At 31.2% G+C, this 19,923-nt stretch overlaps 1 protein-coding gene across 5 annotated transcripts in view; it reads right to left on the bottom strand.

Annotated features, from left to right (window-relative positions):
- Positions 1 to 464: 464 nt before the first annotated feature.
- LOC122500006 (dorsal-ventral patterning tolloid-like protein 1) overlaps positions 465 to 19,923 on the bottom strand; it is a 36,779-nt gene continuing 17,320 nt past the window's right edge. For 3 of the 5 annotated variants that reach the window (XM_043608672.1, XM_043608674.1, XM_043608673.1), the window contains 11 exons: positions 16,904 to 17,115; positions 16,554 to 16,761; positions 16,239 to 16,447; positions 15,903 to 16,137; positions 15,484 to 15,669; positions 13,824 to 14,069; positions 12,471 to 12,691; positions 12,173 to 12,355; positions 11,952 to 12,081; positions 11,701 to 11,885; positions 465 to 1,286 (listed from right to left, as the gene is read on the bottom strand). In XM_043608672.1, coding sequence (XP_043464607.1) covers positions 961 to 1,286; positions 11,701 to 11,885; positions 11,952 to 12,081; positions 12,173 to 12,355; positions 12,471 to 12,691; positions 13,824 to 14,069; positions 15,484 to 15,669; positions 15,903 to 16,137; positions 16,239 to 16,447; positions 16,554 to 16,761; positions 16,904 to 17,115 — 2,341 coding nt within the window. In that variant the 3' untranslated portion in view covers positions 465 to 960. Of the gene's footprint in view, positions 1,287 to 5,570; positions 5,791 to 11,700; positions 11,886 to 11,951; positions 12,082 to 12,172; positions 12,356 to 12,470; positions 12,692 to 13,823; positions 14,070 to 15,483; positions 15,670 to 15,902; positions 16,138 to 16,238; positions 16,448 to 16,553; positions 16,762 to 16,903; positions 17,116 to 19,923 lie in introns of those variants that run through there. The other 2 variants (XR_006301422.1, XM_043608675.1) reach the window with 2 other exon arrangements.

The raw sequence follows: 19,923 nt of genomic DNA, 5'->3' as shown, positions 1-19,923 counted from the left end.
ATTTAAAAAAATAATTGATTTAAAGAAGAATTTTATAGTTGAAAATTCTTAAAAATATTAATTGAATTGAAATGATCCGTAATTTTTATTTTTGGTCCGTAATACTTTCACTATAGTTCGAGTCCTGAAATTGTAAAAAATTAATGAATAAAGTTCTAAAACAATATTCCTTTCAAAAATAAAAAATAAAAAACAACACTTTTACTTAGAATAATTTAATAAATTTAATTTTACTTCCTCTTCAAGTTTAATATTTAAATCGTTAGAAGATTACAATGACTTCTATTAGCAATTTGTTAATTATTTATTGGTAAAAAAATGAATTTTATTCACTATTATTTCGAGTTGTCTATCATACAAGCAGTATCAAAACACCGAAGCCCACGTTTTATTAAAATCGTTTAAGTAAAATGACGAAATTTATTGAAATTAAAGTAATTTATAATTAGTTTGTCTAGAAAAAAAGTTGAATAAAAATTTGAGGAATAATGTTTTTTCTCGTGTTAATTACAATATTTTTAACCTTCCTGAATGTATTCATTGGAAGCATTAATTAAAGAAAAAATATAATTTTTATTTCTTCTTGTAAAAAAGAAAACTATTTGGGTGTCAGTCTGCAGAAGAACTATTATTTTATTAATTATTCTTCAAACAGAAGATGATATTGAAAGTTAATAGTAGATTTGACGGACTTTTCATTAAAACATTTTGTTCAGTCTCTATTCACCCCATTTTGGATGAGTATTTGTAAAAGAATTTGAGTTGATTTGAGTTGATTTGAGTTTATTGGGTGATTTGGGGTAAATTTCGTTGACGAATATGACGGTGGGTGAGAGTGCTTCCATCGGGCAGCGACAAAAATAACAACAACAACAAATTGCAGAGAAGAAAGAGTCCAGGAAGCAACGTGGGAGAGTGCAAGGGACGCAGAGTTTTGTACCACGTTGCAAGCATCCACGGTCACACGCTGTCGGGACTGCTCGCATCGTCGCCGCACACGTGCTCCTGTTCCGCTTCGCTCTCGCTGGGTGGGCTCGGCTCCTGAATTTGGTACTGATTAAAATTGTGACTGTGACTCTGAGTCTGGTAATGGCGCAGGAGGTTGTGGTGATGGTAGCACTGATGTCTGTCCTCGACTCGCTGCTGCAAATCGTCGATGGACACTTCCGGCACGCGCCTCTTCAACTTTCGATGGCACAGAAAGCAAATTGACAGAGCTACTAGGACGGCAATGACAGCACAGCCCGCTGGAATCGCGTAGTTGTCCTCGGGAACCTCCACGTGACCTGCAAATTTTCACATTATCCTTTCACATTCTCCTATTTCCAACAGCCTTTCCCTCCCTGTCGACAGTTTCCGAATTCTCCCATTTTTAATGCTCTCTTTAAATCAAAGATATCTCAAGGGTGCGCGCTTTGCGTAAACATAATAATTCAAACCTACTAAACTGCCATACGAAAACCAAAAAACCCTTTAGAAAATAGAGTAAACAATAATAGCGACTCTGTCAATTCCCTTCAATATTTCCTTCATTATTCTCTATTTCGACGCCTCCTGTATACATAAACTTGAACATCAATAAAAACAATTCTATATGGAAAACAAGTGCAATATAAAATTATCTATAACAGTTGTGCAAAAAAAGTCTATTTCAACATTATATTTAGTGCAGTACAATCTATGCAGAGTGAAAATTTTTGAACTGGGTCACCGAAAACAAATTTCTCAAATTTCCAATATTACTTCTATACATGAGTCAAAGACTGTCGTACTTGGTAAAAACTTAGTCAAGTCATATTTCAGTGAAACCGAGAAAATGACGAAAAACTGTTTGTATTAATAAACCTAATATAGTATAAAAAATTATTTAATTTAACTTTACTTCCTAGGTAAATTGATAGAGTTCTTTTTAATTCTGCAGTCAAAAATGAATTATTTAAACAAATTATATTAAATAATGGACTTAAGTGTTATTTTTAAAAGCAAAACTTAGTTAAATTGACTTAAGGAGTGCTCAGCGAAAAGGTAGTCGAGTTCAGGCCGCCGATCAGAAGCAAGAACTCAGTCAAGGAGTTAAGGAGTCTGCTTTCGAAACACAGTGTCTGGCTCATGCCACTTTTCGAAAGAAGAACTCAGTTAACTCGACTTAAGGTTTTTGCTTCAAAAAGAAAGCTGACTTTTCACTATGTTTTTGATTGCAGACATATTATGTCGACTTGACTAAGTTTTTGTTTCTTATCTTATGCTCGAGCTCATTGCCTTCTACGATTTTTACACTACGTAACTCGAGTTACTATACTTTTTCTCAAGTATTTCCTTATTTTCTCGATTTTCGCAGATTTTTAATAATTATTTTTTGCAATAAATAATTAAAATAAAATTTTTTTAATAACATAAGTAGATGCAGTTTTTTTTTACGAATCCATTGATATAAAAAACTCATTTTTCACAAAAAAGTGAAATAACTCAAATGTATAATTTTTAATATACAAAATATCATTCCCGAAGGTGAAACTATTTTTTTTTGACGTATGGTCATGTAGAGATTTTCCAAATTTCCCCTCTCCTAGAAACCCTTGCGTAATTAATGAATGGACCCTTACTAACTTTCTAACTAAACTTACAAACTTAATAACTAATTAACTAACTAACTTACTAGCTAACCTACTAACTAACTAGCTAACTAACTAACTAGCTAACTAACTAACTAGCTAACTAACTAACTAGCTAACTAACTTACAAACTTAAACATACTTCCTTAACTTAGTTACTAATTAACTAACTTACTTACTACCTTACTAAGTTAGTTAATAACTAACTTAGTAATTAAATTACTTAGTATGTTAGTAAGTTAGTTAGTAAGTTAATGTTAATAAAGTTATAAGCAGGGCCGGATTTACTTGACAGGGGGCCCTAAGCAACCCTGGTGGGGTCCCATGTAAAGAAAGGGTTTTTCAAAAATTTATTAAGATTAAAATTTTAAGTAAAGTATATTCTATATTTGAATTAAGCGCGCTACTTAAATTTCTAAACACTTAAAATTATTTTGTAAAATACTTTTTTAAGGGGACACCTAAGTGGAAAAATGACAAAAAAATCGATTTTTTTAAATTTGATTTTCTAAAAGTAGACTCAATTAGGAATAGAACAAGACTTTTTAAAACCTTTTCTGAAGAGTTGAAAAAATCTGATTACATGATTCTGAATACCATGAGTTTTTAGTATTTTTTCTTTTTTCGTGTCTCCTGTAAAAATTGTTTTTTTCCAATTTTTTAACTTTCGGTCCACTTTTCTCCGAATCTACTAAACCGATTTGTAATTTTTTTTTACTTTGTTCAGTAAGGTTCCAAGAATACGAATAAGAAGTTTAACATCATTTTGATTTGTACAAACGGAGATATGAGTCAATGAATCAGAGAAAATGGGATTTTTATTTTGCTTTGGGTATAAATATTCATAAAAAAGTTTCTATTGAAGATAACGTCGTATTACTTCTTATTCATATACTTGATTATATTTGTAATCGAATAAAAAAAGGGCGAACGCAATTGGAATAATAGTTTTCGAGAAAAGTGTACCGAAAGTTGACTCTTTTTGCATTGTTTTTAGGTGACTTAGGTGTCCCCTTAAAAAAAATTTTTTTTACACTTTTTGTAAAAAATATTTTAGATGGTGGGGGCCCATAGGCAGTTGCCTAGTTTGCCTCTATATAAATCCGGCCCTGGTTATAAGTTGGTAAGTTAATTAAGTTATTAGCAATTAAGTTTGTAAGTTTGTTAGTAAGTTAGTAACTAAGTTAAGTAAGTAGGTTAGTTAGTAACTTAATTAGTAATTATGTTTTTAAGTTAGTTAGCTAGTAAGTTAGAAAGTTAGTTAGCTCGTTAGTTAGTAAGTTAGTTACTAATTAATTATTGTCCCAGGTGAATAGCTAAATTTGTCGAATTTTGACAAATCGTTGACTTGGTGTTCGATTTAAAGTAAAATTTCATTCATAGTCAAAAATAACACCAAGATAATACCTTTCTGGTGTTAATTTACTCCTAGAGGAAGTAATCTGTTGCAGATTATTTTAATCCATTCTGGTGTTATTTTAACACTTCACGATTTACTGTGTAAATTTCCACGGTCAGTAAATTACGAATTTGAATTGTCTTGCACTAGAAATTAAAATAGAATTATCTTGTACAACTTTTTTAAATAACTAAAAGAAATTTATTACCTTACGGAGAATATTCTTGTAACATTCCTAAGTTTAAATTAATTTAAAGATAAAGAAATTATAGATTTTAACTTTTTCTTTTTTATAAATGATTCAATTGATACAAGCTGTAATTTATCAACGTTTTTCGTCACATTTCAGAGGACCGAATTTCAATTACTTGATGTATACCCGGATTAAAATTATAATCCATCGAAATTTGAATTCTAGTTCTAATTAATCTAACATTCAGTTTATTCAAATGTTAATCTATTAAAAAGACAAATTTATCCAAGTTCTAACTCTGTCCAAAATTCAGTATAATCAACTTTTATTCAACTTTAAATTTATTATTGCAAATTTTGAATTATGTATATAAAATTTATTCAATTTTGATTTTATAAAATTTTAAGTTTAAATTTCTTTCCTTAAAACCAAATAAGTTTAACTAAACCTAAGAAAATATAAATAATTCCATAAAACCCAGAGATATCTTTTGAGCCCTGTTTTTCATAAAAAAAATTAATTTTATTCTGAAATGTTATTCATCAATTGTTTTACACCTTCATATATGTATATTAAAGAAATGCACAAGAATATGATAAAAGTATTCAAATTCATAAATATAATATAATTAGATGCAGTAGATTTAAAGTGGTTCAAACATTCGGAGATTTTTTGTCAGAAAAAATTGTCGAATAAAAATTTCAGAATAATATCCAGTTAAGATATTTTAGAAACTTTCGTCAGAGATAAACTGACTTTAGTATAAAAATATTTTGTAAATGTATATGCGATTTATGATAATTAAAATGAATGAATGCCGGAAAATATTTTATTGCACAAATTTCGATTAAAAATTTTGATAAAAGTGACAATTTTTTCAGGAGGAAAGAAAAATGTGTATATTATATAGACAAGAAGACAAAGGAGAAAGATAAATGCAATAGTTATATGATATAAATTCCGAGAAAAGGCCAAATTCCATGCGTTCATAGAAGGTAGATGTCATACAAGATATCTCAAAAATATATAGAGGCAAATGTCTCGAAAAAAGGGGAATAATAAAAAAATGAAACATAAATTTTTTAAATGTTTTCGAGATATTTGTCCATGTTCTTACTTTTGTAACATCGTGTATCTGTAGGTATAAAGAGATAGATCAAAAATTGAAATACAAAAAGCATGTCATATTTCATTCGTTATTTTTCATGCACTTTTGGTCTTGTGTTGGAAAAGTATGCTATTAGAATAATAAATTATTGATATCGGAGTTTTTATTTTTCTCAGGAACAATTTTTTTATTGTAATGTTTTTTTTAAATTTTGATATATTTAATGATTGAGTTGAGGTAAAGTGTGAGTGAACTCACGTGATAAGGAGATCATAACATGCCGAATCTTGCGACGGAAGCCTTGAGAAGGACTCAGATGGTCACGAACACAAAGCACAGAGAGAGAAGCATGGCAGAGACTCCAGTCATTGTTGGTGCCGATGGAGCTGATGCTGTACCTGCGACACCATACAACCATTCACCCATCCAATCCCACCACCATTCTCACTTCTTGTACGTAAACATACGTACTACTTACCTAAAAAATTTAAATCTAATCTTATAAAATCATTTGTACCGTTACAATTTTCGTCTTACACTTTCGGCTTCTCCATGTCACAATATGAATAAAAGATTTTTAATACTTTTTAGAATGGAAATATAAATCGATCCGTTTTCATCTATAGAGAAAACGAGAAACTAATTCTTTTTGTTGATTCTCACAACATACATATTTTTTTCGAAAATGCACCTTTTTTCATGAGTTTTACCCTTTATAACCCCGCGGTCAAAAGTTAATTACTTTGGATTCGTAATCTGCCTAAAATTTTCTAAGTACCATGTTTCATCAGAATACAATCAATTATTATTTCTAATTTAATGTCCTAAATTTAAAATCGGACTTTTTTATAATTATAACGATAAGAAATATCCCAAAACTTAAAATAAACAAATTATTTTCATTGATAATGTGAAATAATAGTTATTGAATATATAGTAATGTGATATTGCTTTCAATATTTAATCCCTTCGCAGTCCAGTTAAAAATCGCTTGTGGGTCTAAAACCGTCCGAAAGAAAAAGTTTCCAAAAAAATGTGATTTTATCATACATAAAGTTTTTGGGATCGCTGAATTCGAATTTGAGGTCAGTTCTTCAAAATTCTAAATGGCGGATAATTTCAAAATTGATGCGTTTCGACCAAAATTCATTTCTCGGAGGTTTTCGGAGTCACTGATTACGAATCTGATGCCATTTTGAATTTTTTAAATATGACTTCAAATTCGGATTCAGCGACCCTAAAAACTTTAATATACCCATCGACACTCAAATAGAATTATGATTAGTATTTTTTTTTGAGATAGTCATATATGGGCCATGGTCTGTCAAGGGATTAATATCGGTCACTATTAATTCTCTGCAATCTCCATAGCTTCGTGGTAATAAACAATTGTTGAACTAGAGATCGCAAACCGCCAAAGTGGGATCCACAGAAAATAATGCAGGAGCCGCAAAATGTAAATTGTAAGGGAATCCACTATCAGGTCGTCGAGAATTATATACCTAAACTCAAGAATTTCTCTCGCGCACAGAGTCGAGACCGCCAATTTAATTAACGAGTATGATTCAATACGTATGTATAATTCGATATGTATAATCCTTTTGTGATAATTCATAGTAATCATTCATATGTATTAATCCTGTGATGTAAGACTTCATATTAATAAATATTATTTATATCTTTACAGTTTCTATATAGCTCCTTTTCAAATACGTTTCAAGAGTTAATAAATATTTTCGACAAAATAAGTGGCATATTCTGGAATACCGCTTAATAAAGGGATGTATTTGGAACTTGCACAAAATAAAATTCAAAAGATTTTTTCAAATACTGTTTAATTTTAACATTTTTCAACTCTATGCAACTGACACCATAAATTTTAACAATAAGGAAATGTATTTATTTATATGAAATATTAAAATACTTTTTGTATTACTCTAGTTTTTATCCGGGTGAGTCTCTTTAAAGCGTATGCAAAATTGACGTTAAAGATTAAATCAAAAACTTCTGGATTGACAATAATAGTAGTGGTGATGATCTAGCTTTTAAAAAGTAAGAAATCCTTAAGTTAAGATTCATTGATTTTGAATGATAATTTCGAAAAATATCTACATTTCATTAGATCAGGGTGTGATTCTTATTTGGCCTTCAGAATGTCTTTCTCTGTTTTGGACATTTTCGCAGACATCTAATCGATAACTGTATAGTAGAGTCTACATAAACTTACTTAGAAAATTGAATCAAAATGCCCATTTGCCAACAAGTCCACTTTGACAGAGACTGACATGAATTTAATTGTTCTAGTGGCTCAATTCGGAAGAAAATCAAAGAAATTTAAATCTAGGCTTGAAAAGCATAAATAGTTTTCAAATTGCATAAACTTTAACAGAGGAAATAAAAACTTTTAGTGAAAGAGGGATACCATGAAAGTATATGTTGTAATCAACAGAGAAATCGATGAAATGAATCAGTCTACGACCGGAGTTAGAGAAGCGTCCACTAATTTTGGAAGTAGGGTGCTTCATTTAATTAATATAATTTCAAGACACCTATTGTGATGAAAATTAAAGTTAAAGGTTAGGATATTACAGTAGAATTGTATGTGTATGTCCGCATGAAAGGAACTCACTTTGACACTGTTGAAGTTATCCATATAATATTTTTTATAAAATTCTTAACAATTTTAGAGGTCTTAGATCTTACTATGTGAAAAATTTGCGAAGATATAGATTCAAAGTTATAATTATCAATAACCTAGTTTAGAGAAGAACGATTTAAGTTTTAAATCTATCATTATCATTATCAACCTATCATGTTAAGTAAAAATTTAAAATAATTATTTGCTTTTAATCCCAACACAGTTATTAAATAAACTATTGTCTATAAGTCGCTGATTGCAAATCTAATGTCAGAATTGAAGAATTTACAAAAAAAAATTTTTGAATTATGGAATTATAAAACATGGTATCTAGAAATTTTTAATATTGCAGATTACAAATTTAGGGTACCAGATTGAGGAACCAGAAATTTACCTTTAGGTATCTATGATTACGAATATGAAAAAAAATTGGACAGGTAGAATCTTCCACCATCCCAGTAAGAAGTAAGGAATTAATAAGAATTCGAAATTTTTAATTCTTTTGAATTCCGTTTGTGATCAATTCTTTTCATTTTCATTTGGAGAAGCCGAAAAGAAGCTAAGTTTATTCTTTTGAATACCGTTTTAATATTTTAAGCGGAAAAAATATTTGACTGTTCGAAGATTTGAACCCTTAAAAGTTTCATTGTCGGAGACAAACAGCTTGTCCGCTCAGCTATTTAAACTGTACTATGACTAGCGAATTTTAGAAGCACTTATCTCAAAGTGTTGCAAACTTCAAAGGAATTAAAAAATTACAAAATATTAAAACGGAATAGACAGGAATTGAACTTACCGAGTATCACACAGTATTTCGGAATTCACAAAAATTCAAAAATTAAAGAAATATTAAAACGGAATTGATTGGAATTCACTTTCAATAAATCTTTGCCTCAAAAAGGAATACATAGGAATTGGACAGAAACGGAATTAAAAAAAATTGATAATTTAACATTTTCTGTAAAAAGTTAAAAATGTCCAATTCTTCTCAATTCCTTACTTCTTACTGGGATACTACATGAGAAGATTTTTACGTTTTCGACCGAAGAACTGATATCTGGACTAATTACAGTCCAAATCAGTTTTTAGAGCCACGGATAGAAGCCTATTCAAGTTCTTTAAGGTATCATGGTACAAGACGTATTTTTTGTATATCTTGATCTCGGAAATATTATAAAGGCAACTAAAATACATTTGCAAAACGTTTAATGTCTGGACCAGAAAAATATCAAAAGACGTCTTTCAGACGTTTCAAATTTAATTATCAATTTAATTCATTTATTAACTTATAAATTTTGACTAATTAATATATTTAATTAGTAAATTAATTAGTTACAATAAAATTAATTGTTCAGGAATGAGGAAAAAATTCTTACTAGAATAAAAGAAATACGAATTCGGCAGACATAAAACATTTTTAGAACACGTATCTGAGATGCCTTAATCAAGTTGATAGTACATTTCTTTTTAGTATTAATTAAAGACATCTTTTACTAAAGTCTCCAAAAAGACATTTTTAAAATATCTATTGAATAAGTATGTCCAATAAGAGTGCAACTATAATTATTTATGTCTATTAATTTATCATAGCTTTTTTATACTGGAGAAATAACGTTCTATTAGTATCCGAAAATTGTATGGAGCATGAAAAGCATCTCTACATGGTTTTCTAAGTCTAAAAAACCTGACATAATTAAAAAAAATCTATAAAAATTATTAAAATTAATAAATTACTCTTTTACACAACCCCAGAATTAAAAATACTGTACTTTAGACCAAAATACCCTGACCTCAATCTATTTTGGTGCTCTAAACACGAATCTAAAGTTCATCCTGCTCTACCATGACAAGATTTTGTTCTCACTTCAAAAAACATGTCGGATTGTAGGTAATAAACAAATTTTTTTAAAATTGATGGATTTGTATAAAACTTGTATACCTAGGAGTTTTTGGGGTCATCAGTGATTACTAAACTTATTTATTTAAATACAACCCCGCAGTAAAAAATGGACCATACATTAAACATTTGGCTAATATGGTAGCAGGCAAAAAGATCGGAGAAGTATTAATATTAAGTTTAAGTTATTAACCAGTAAATTGAAAGATAAAATAGAAAATAAAAGAAATTATAAATTTTTTCATTAAGTCCTTAGATTATTATTATTATAATTTTACGAGGCGCATGATTATTCCCTAAATGTCATTTGACCGAACTGTTATTTTACCGAATTGCATTTATCCGAACTGTTATTTATCGAAATGTCACTTTTGTGAAACGCCATTTTTACGAATTGACACTTTTGCGAAAAGTAATTTTTGCGAAATATAATTTTTACTAATTGTCATTCTTACGAATTGCCATTTTTACGAATTGTCACTTTTGCAAATTATCATTTTTACGAATTGTCATTTATGATGACATTTTTTCGAATTGTCATTTTTACGAAATGTCACTGTTGCGAATTGTCATTTCGTAAAAATGACAATTCGAAAAAACGACATTTCGTTAAAATAATATTCCGCAAAAATGATGTTTCGCAAATGTGGCAATTCGTAAAAATGTCGATTCGCAAAAGTGACATTTCGTAAAAATGACAGTTCACATAAATAACAATTCGTTAAAATGATATTTCGCAAAAAATGCCTTTTCGCAAATGTGGCAATTCGTAAAAATGTCGATTCGCAAAAAGTGACATTTCGTTAAAATAACAGTTCGGATAAATGCAATTTGTTAAAATGACAGTTCGGTCAAATGACATTTGGGGAATAATCATGCGCCTCTCAATTTAAATAAATTCGTATAGCACCAACAATTCGACAATACACGAGGTAGGGTATTTCGTTTCTTCTTGGACTTCTACTATTGAGCTGTTATTTGAAACTTTTAGTTATTCACGTCACGTAATAAAAAATTTATTCAGTGAAAATGCACATTAAACAAATATTCCCTTATGTCGCAAAGTCATATTTACTTTTTTTTTGTCTCTTAACTTTAAAATAAACAAATGTTTATAGACATTAGAACAGATTTTTTTATTCTTAAGTATTTATTTCTAAATGGAACTTAAAATGTTCTATCTTTATTTAATTTTTCAACTTTATATAATATTTTAGTAGTTCTAGGTTGTTTATTTTTTGTTTTACTTTATTGTTCATCACTTTAATTTGAAAGTGTATTTTGTATTGTTATATAAAAACTTTAAATACAATACAATTTTGCACATAAATCGATCGGTCAAAATGTTGAAATTTAGTTTAAAAATCCAAAAAGGTGAAATATGAAAAAAATTGAAGGCGGAAATGGTAGTGTTCAAAGGATGAGATGAAAAACTGTTTAAAAGAGCTTAGTATATACTTATTTCATTAAATTCTTAATGGATCATAATATTATTGATATCATTGTTATTATTCATGCCAAGAAAGATTGAATTTGCACGGAAGAATTATATATTTGTAAGTATATCACGAGAGAACAGTAAATTGAGAAGAAAAGTATTAAGTTAGAAAATTAGAGAGTTTTTGTGCTCAAATATAACAACACGATACAGATTTGAGTTTAAACAACATAGCATTTTCTAAACATTCTATAGAGAGGGATTGCACCTAATATTAGAAAATAGTATGTATAGGAATATATGTATATACATTTATATAGTATATACGAGAAATATATTGAAGAGGAAAAGCAAAATCAACACCAAACAGACTGCCATTAGAGAGACTTTTGTTAATTGCTTTAAAGAAACTCACAGTTTTCTTCGTCCGACATGTCCGCGTGTCCGCAATTATCAATGCCATTGCACCGTAGGGATGAAGAAATACAGTACTTGTTTTTACTGCAAAGGAATTGATCTTGGCAATCGGTGTCCATTATCACCTCCGTCCACACTGCTCGAAATCCGTTCTGACCAACTGCTTTCGCTGCCGCTATAAAACTGTAGAAAAACATTAATTTCATTATTTTATTTATGAAAGAATATATTATTAATATCAATGAAAACCTTAATCGCATGTTATTGTTGTCCGAGAGGTAACTCCAATCGTCTTCGGGAGCCTTAACACCACATACTTCGAGTGGTGGATTTAAAATGGAAAACCACATGCGTAACACTGCAGCAGGACAACCTCGGGCTGAAAATTGAAAACAAATTTTTTCAATAATAAGATAGTTCTCCCTCTAGACGAGTCATTTTTAACTCATTGTCAGTGCAGATTAACTCACTCAGTTGCTCTCCTTCCACAGAGAAAAGCTCAAAATTCAAAAGTATTTGATGATTTGGTCTAACTCTTATAAACCAATTACATGTTTTACTCGCTAGATTTTTTGCAGGACCATCATAATTATTTGGAAAATTGGGACTTGTAATTACTCCGAAATCCAAACTACTGATATTTGTTCCACAATCTAAACAATTGGACAAAATACACATGAATATGCAAATAAAAATGTTTATAGCAATTTATGATTTTGGACAAAACACAAAACTTTAAATGTGCATGGCCCGCAAGTTATTTCTCACCTCCAAAAATCGATTTGGTATTTTCAAAAATATATCGGGCTTTAAAACCGCTGTACACGAGTTCAGAATCAGAGTGGAGAATTACTTTCAGTCCTAGTGCGCCAAGATTTGATTCCACTGGTCCAGGTGCCGTTAATCCACAATATCTTCCTATTAATTTTTCAGTGCGATCTTGATACATGTTGTAAACCTCCACCCAATCGTCTTGACAAAGTTCTAGTCTGTACAAACATAGCATTCTTTTAAATAGTACGGAAAAATTGCAGTAACTGTTTAATGATATGAATTTTTATTGCGGAAGGATTAGTTCACCATATAAAGTCAGAGTCGAATTTAGTTAAATACTCGATTTTAAACTGAAGGTTGAATGAATGTAATGAACATAATTCTTGTTTGACCTTGTGGGCAAGGAGGAAAAAAGGAAATCGTGTTATTTTCCATATGCAATAGGGAACACGATTTCTTTCCTCTTCATCAGTATTAAGCTTGCGACAAACGACACACTTCGGATAAGCATTTGCGAATTGCATGTTTATTGTATTTGTCTCGTATAATTCTCTTGTCATTTATATTTGTTGTTAAATTTATAGCGGTAAATTGGAATTGATTATTATATATGTATAAACGATATCGTATTTTTTTTAATGGTAAATCAAACTTCCAGCTCAAAATTCTAATTAAAGTATTAAATAAAAAATTTTGTTAAACAGATCGCAGTATTATAATTTATGTAAGTTTCGCAAATGACCCTATATTGTCTCTATTTTTATTTTTACAAGAAAACTACGAGAATGTTTTCCAAGTATGGTCAAAGTTTGATCTTAATTCTATTCAAAAGGGTCGACATAGTAGACTCGCAAGGTGAACTTGCGGTTTAGGAAGGTGGAAGCGACTTGTTGCAACAAAGTGAAATTTTGAGGTCACATAGATGTTGAAGTCTTCATTCAAAGAATGCCAACAAGAATGTTAACGATCCCCTCAAAGTCATCAAAGTCGTGATGAGTGAGAGGGTGACAGTCCAGAGAAAATTTACTAGCACGGTGGTCTGAATTTTATGTGGTTATACTTTTCAGCTACTCAATTATAAATGTCCACAAAGTTAAGCATTCGAGATTGCATATCATACCAGGATGCACAATAAATATGAGTATTCAAAAAAAAAATCGAAGACTTCATAATGATAAATACGAATATAATCCGTTTGGGGTGGTGTAAACATTAGACATTTGCTTATATTTAAACAAAACTTTTCCCGAGTTCTAAAATTTGTGAAGTACTTTGGTCTTTATAAAGATTCGCAGAAATGATTGATTGCGAATAAAGGAAAACAACATGTAAAGCAGTATTACTTACCCGTAATGTCCAACAGTTATATTCACGTTTTTCGCTTTGACTTTAAAATGATCGAAAATCAACGTCACTTGTTCGTTTGGAGTTGCCAGGAAATTGTAAGTGCAATTTGTATCACTTGGATAATTACTAGGATACCGCGGGGAATTGAACTCTCCTTTTTTACGTGAAGAACTCCGGTACGTGAATGTACAACTGCCGTCAGGTGCTGCTGTTCCAGGTATCTTATACTCCGTTTCAAATGTATACCTACAATCATATAATTAATTTTTATTTTAATATCTTCATTTCACCAAAAATTAAAATATTTATGTTTCGTCTACAACTAACATTGAAACCGCTGAACAGTGCATTTGAAGATTAAGCGAACTTTAATGGAATCATCTACACTCAAAAGTTGTAAAATGATCATCATCAGATTGCTGAACATAGGTGAAGTTATCCATAGTCTTTAGACTTAAATTATAAATAAAGTGCAAGGTGGCATTGTTTTTGATTAAACAAACTGGATCCTTAAACGAAATAATGCAATTTCCTACTTTTTTGGAGACGTTGAAAACCAAACCTCGAGGGGAAGAGTCAGTCAGTTCGGTTAAGCAGACCGAAGGGTAGTCATTCGCGAGGAGGTACCATAATCGGGAGGAGACTGGAAATTTTGTCAAGAGTTAAGTGACAGAACTCACGAAAGTCAGCTTAAATAGACAAAGAGTCGAGCGACGCTTCCCATAGTGAATGGTAAACCATCCCTAAGTTACTTATATTTACTCTGAATATTGATGAAATGAAAATGCATCAAATGATCTTATGAATATATTCATAGGTCTGTCTCGTTTACTGTCAAGCCTCTTGTACGTTTCTTTCTATCACCGTCTCTAGAGTTGTGGTTTTCGTAAAATCTGAATTTGAATGATTTTGCGCATGATTAATTGTCAGCGTACGTCACATGGTCAACGACCCTTTCCTAGTCTCTTTCAGGTGCCATTCCGTGGAGATAAGGAAGAAGGGTTCTTCCGAAAATTGCGAAGGAAAAACAAGGAAACGACTTGATAATTACGAAGCCTACTGGTGACAATCAGATGGTTCGACACTAACTTGCGGGTTTCCGAGAAGTCGTGACGCGGTTTTGATAAGTGTCACAATCAAGAGATACTTGAGAGTTTTATTAATAATTGTTTGCAAAGTTTGTTAATTAATTTCCAGTTTGAGTTTTTATTAATAAATAGTTCTTTTTGTTAAATGCGTGTTTTAGTGGGTTTTCATTCATTGAGGATCGTAGGAGAGTAACAGAGAGTGTAGAGTAATATTGGTAGCGTCTCAATGGTCAAGTTCGAATAGTTCGCTTTGGGTTGTTGGTTGACCAGAGGACCATTTTGCATCACGGCATCGGTTTGGCATAATTCCCCGATGAGATTTTGAGAAAAGCGGTAGTTACGATAAATAGAGAAATACTTGGACGGAATTCGATGCAAATGGTCGAACTGAATATTTCAATATATTGATTTAGATCATCAAAAATCTCTATGTCAAAATATTTACAAAGAAGTAATAAACTAATTTTATTGATTGAATTATTACGAATTGATTAAATCTGATATTTGTTTTGTACTAAAGATAAAGATTTTTAAAATAAAAAGTAGATTTTTACAGCTGTGTTTATACTTACTTTGCTTTGAAGCCTATTCCTTGCGATTCTCCGCTGCTGAATACCATGACTAGTCGCGGGCCATCACTAACCACAATTGGAGGAACAGTATGCATTCCGCATAACTCATGATCAAATTTATCGTACGAGTCAGTTGCCTCCTGACCTTTTAAATATATTTTCAAATATCCGTCTGGACATGCTGCACTGTAAAATAAAAGATCTTTAATGTTGCTGTACATATTATTAATCAAAAATGTTTTCTAACTGCATTCTTTATTCCCAGTGGCCCAGTGGGCAACAAAAACATTTATGTTCGAGGAACGTTTCTAAAATATTAATTTGTCAGACATGAATCGTTTTAGGAACGTCCGTCAAACGTAAATGTTTTTTTCCCTAATGGATTTAAAAAAAATCAACATTGAGGTGGGATTACTTACTCGCTCTTAGACGTATTACCCTTAGGCATGGAAAATGCAGAAAATTCTAATCGCACTCTCTCTAAGTGTTGAAAATCCTGCATTCCATAGATGAAATATCGACATACTACTTTCTGAATGTAGGGAAATGGGTGATTGGGACTGACGACATACCCTGAAGATTCCTTTCTACTTAAAATCTTTTGGTCGCACTCTGTGCCTCGAATGTGTTGCCCCTCAAAACTAAGTATGAAATCTAAAAAATAATTATTGTAAAATTCAGTCATACTTTTCTCAAATAAAAGAAAATATTGTACGATAAACACTGGGACATTTTTAAGTGACTATAAATTTTACCTAATTTTACAAAACTTTCTGAAAATTCAAATATCCCTTTAAATCCTCGATTTTGTGTATTTGCTGTTCTTTGAAGTGTGTAGAATACAACAAATAAAACAGACTCTGAGGAATATAAAACTAAATTTCTCTGTTGTCCACAATAGGTTCCTATCACTGGTGACGAATTATTTAAGCCATCATACACTTTTACGTAGTCAAAAGGGCAGCTGCAAAATTTTTACAAATCTTTTTAATTACTCGTTCATCTTCATTAAAAAAATAATTTCTTTAAATAATAATTCGTGCAATAAAAATTTAGTAAATGAAACTTACTGAAGACCTCCAAAGAAAAGGTCGAAATCACGAAATTCTAAACGCACTCTTTGTCCAATTTTCCCCATAAACTGATAAGTACAAATGAGATCTTTTGGATACGTTCCCGGATACGTGGGAGACAAAATATTTCCGGTGCGCTTTAGAGTTGCATTTATTATAAAAGAACATGGTAGACTAGGCACAGGAGTTCCAATTTCATACTCACCTAAAAGTAAATGTACATATTTATTACATAATATTTGTATGTTAATTATAAATATTCAGATTCTGTTTCATGAATCTTTTAATTTGTAACAGAATATGAATGGTCTTTAAAATTATGCATAGAATTTATATTAAATTCTTACTGGCGTTTATGAATGAATACCAGCCGCTGAAGAGAGTAGGCAAAGTGAAATTCTTATCTGTATAGAAGCTAAGTACTATTCCCTGGTACAGAGAAACTCTCTTCCTGGGTGGAACCGGGCCGCAATATCGCCCTCCAAAAGGAGTATCTATCAACTTACTCGCATTATCCGATCGTATTTCTGTGTATACATCCATGTATTCGTGAACACAACTAGAAAATAGAGTACATAATGTAAAAATCATCACTTTCTTATCGGCTTTAGTTTAGCTTGATATTTGCTTTGAAAATATAAAAAAAAGTTGTTCATTTCTTTATTGTAATTGTAACTTATTCAGAAATGTACAGTAAATACAATTGAAACCGGATTATAATATAGTAGGGTCAGCTGAGATAAATGCAAATAAAGGTTAAATACAAACAGTAATTATTTCAGCTTAATTTAAAATAAATGCGGCATGAAAATTGTAACCTCAGATTACCTGCAAAAGGTTTTAAGTATTATCGTATTTTCGAGAGTTTAAGGCAATCGAAATCGTGATTTCTCAAATAAGAAGAAAATTTTTGAAGTATAAATAAGTTACTGTCCACGCTGTTTACTTTCGAAGAGGCAGGACCCAAATTCTAACCGCGTATTAGGGGTACATATGGGGAGATTTAAGTTTCTTAAAAAAAGAAAGCTGAACACTTTCAACAATATCCGAGAATTCCAATCACCATGCCTAAATACCATAGCTAAGAATACACAGAGTCAGGCTTTGAAACAAGACGGTTTGAAAGAACACGAATTATGAAATTTAACCCCAAGATATATATACTCCTTGGCAACCTCGATGCAACTCTCTCCAAATTTAAAATATTTATATTTTGTAGCTTTTGAATTATCTGATTTAGAAAAGATTACTACATATTTTAGTTTTTTCGATATTAACCCCTTAACTGTTTGAGGAAAATACAACATGATTGTCCCAAAATGCCCAGCGGAATTTGATACTTTTTCAAATAGTATAATATATTTAAATTATAACTAATTATTTAATTATTTTCTAAAATATCATTAATGACCCTTTTAATCAGCCACGTAGGAACGAATTATTTTCCGGGGGGGGCAAACTACATATATAGATATATTTAACAATGTAATATGTATATAACTGGGGGGCAACTGCCCCCTTGCCCCCCTGGTTCCTACGCCACTGCTTTTAATTTCTTATAATATTGATATAAAGAAAAATATCTATCAATTTATATACAAATTATATTATTTTGAGTGATAGTGAACACGACCCTCGGGTGGGTCGGAAACAGTTATGGCCATACTTTTTCACGACCCACCCGTGGGTCGGAAACAGGCAACGGGTTAACAGTTAAACCATTTGATGCGCAATTATCGTCGAGTGCCTTCAATTTCTTACTGAGTTCCAGAGGAGAGTAAAACATAATTGTCGGCATACCCCGACATCAGAATCTCAGTTGAGCTATTGATTAAAATTCTCTTACAGTCATGATTAATAAAATAATCTTCCATATCAGAAATGTGCAATAGAAACTCAAATAGACTAAGAATTTCGCAATGAAGAACGCCACACGTAGCATTTCCTATTTGGGTGGAACCTTCATACGTCCTAATACATGTATGCACTTTCGAATGAAAGTCTTTCATTATATTGATTAGTTTAGAACTAAGACCTAAAGAGTACAATTTATTCCACAGAAGTTGGTGAGAAATAGATGGGAAATCACTTTACCTTTGAAATCTACAAAAAACGCGTAAATAGTTATTTACTCGTGCAGTTGGACGAGGTTTACTTAAATGAATTTGTAAAGTCGATATAAGATTAAACAAATTATCATGACAAGTCCTGTCCTTCCTAAAACCTGCCTTAGACTCAGGAACAAGGTTTAAATACTCAGCCCAGGAGTTTTGGCTATGCAATTTACTAAGGTAATTGCGGCCTATAATTATCCGGAATCAGTGAGTTAAAGAACCTATTAAGTGAAATAAAGTGGACAAGCATATATAATCGATCATATGTCTATCGAAGATACCTGACCATCAGGAAATAAATAGAAATTTAAACACTTTGTAACGAAGCATTTTAACACTTTTAACACACTTTCGAATACGTTGGGAACGTAAAGGAGAATCCATTACATTCTGCCAATAACTAGCATAAATTATTGAAATGGCAGTAAAATTTAAATTTTATAAGAATATACAGGGAGTGGAAAGAGGGATCCTAGAGAGAAGTTTATCCTAAGGAACCGCATTCTCAAGTTACTCAGTTCACCCAGAAGGAAAAGTCCCCCGACAAGACTTCTCTGGTAGGCTTCCTAAGGTGGGAAGTAAACAGTGTGAAAAGAATTAAATGGATAATTTGCAAAGTTTTAAAAATCTAAAAACGTGTGAGACTATTTTGATGGAAGGATTGAATAAAAATTGATAACTGCAAAAAGGATGAGGACATTTAAGGGCTTTGGATAAAGCTCTCAAAAATAGTTCGCGGTGAGTTTCTAGTTTGGGACATGTCCATAAGATATGTTCAAGGTCTTGAATTATACTTGGGTCGCATGAACAATAAGGTGTCAAACAGAAACTGTCCAGGCTCTTTTGTCAGTGAAAGAGGTAAACCATGGTTTTGATCGTTGGATGTAATATTTTTTGGTGTATGAAATACCTTCGATTTCACCTACTTTGGAGTATTAATCGTGGTAGGTTTGTTTAAGGCGGATAAGAGTGGTGCAAGTAGTCTCAGTAAGCAAGATGAAAATTTAAAAAAATACCATTATTCCAGCTTCGTTTGCTGTTTCATCAGCAAGTTCATTACCAGGTACATCCACATAACCGGGAATCCAAACTAGGGTTGTTTTCAGATTTAGTTTTTGAAGAATATTCAGTGTATTTCAGTACGGAGTCAAGGAAATAGAGAATGGCAATAGCTTTGATTGCGAAAATGGAGGCTTGGGAAGAGATTTTCCAAGAATGAGAGATATTTAATGATGAGCTAATGAAGGAAGAAC

Source organism: Leptopilina heterotoma, unplaced genomic scaffold, assembly GCF_015476425.1.
Source record: "Leptopilina heterotoma isolate Lh14 unplaced genomic scaffold, ASM1547642v1 Lhet_180, whole genome shotgun sequence".
NCBI lineage: Eukaryota > Metazoa > Arthropoda > Insecta > Hymenoptera > Figitidae > Leptopilina > Leptopilina heterotoma.
This window is presented reverse-complemented; position numbering and strand designations above follow the sequence as displayed.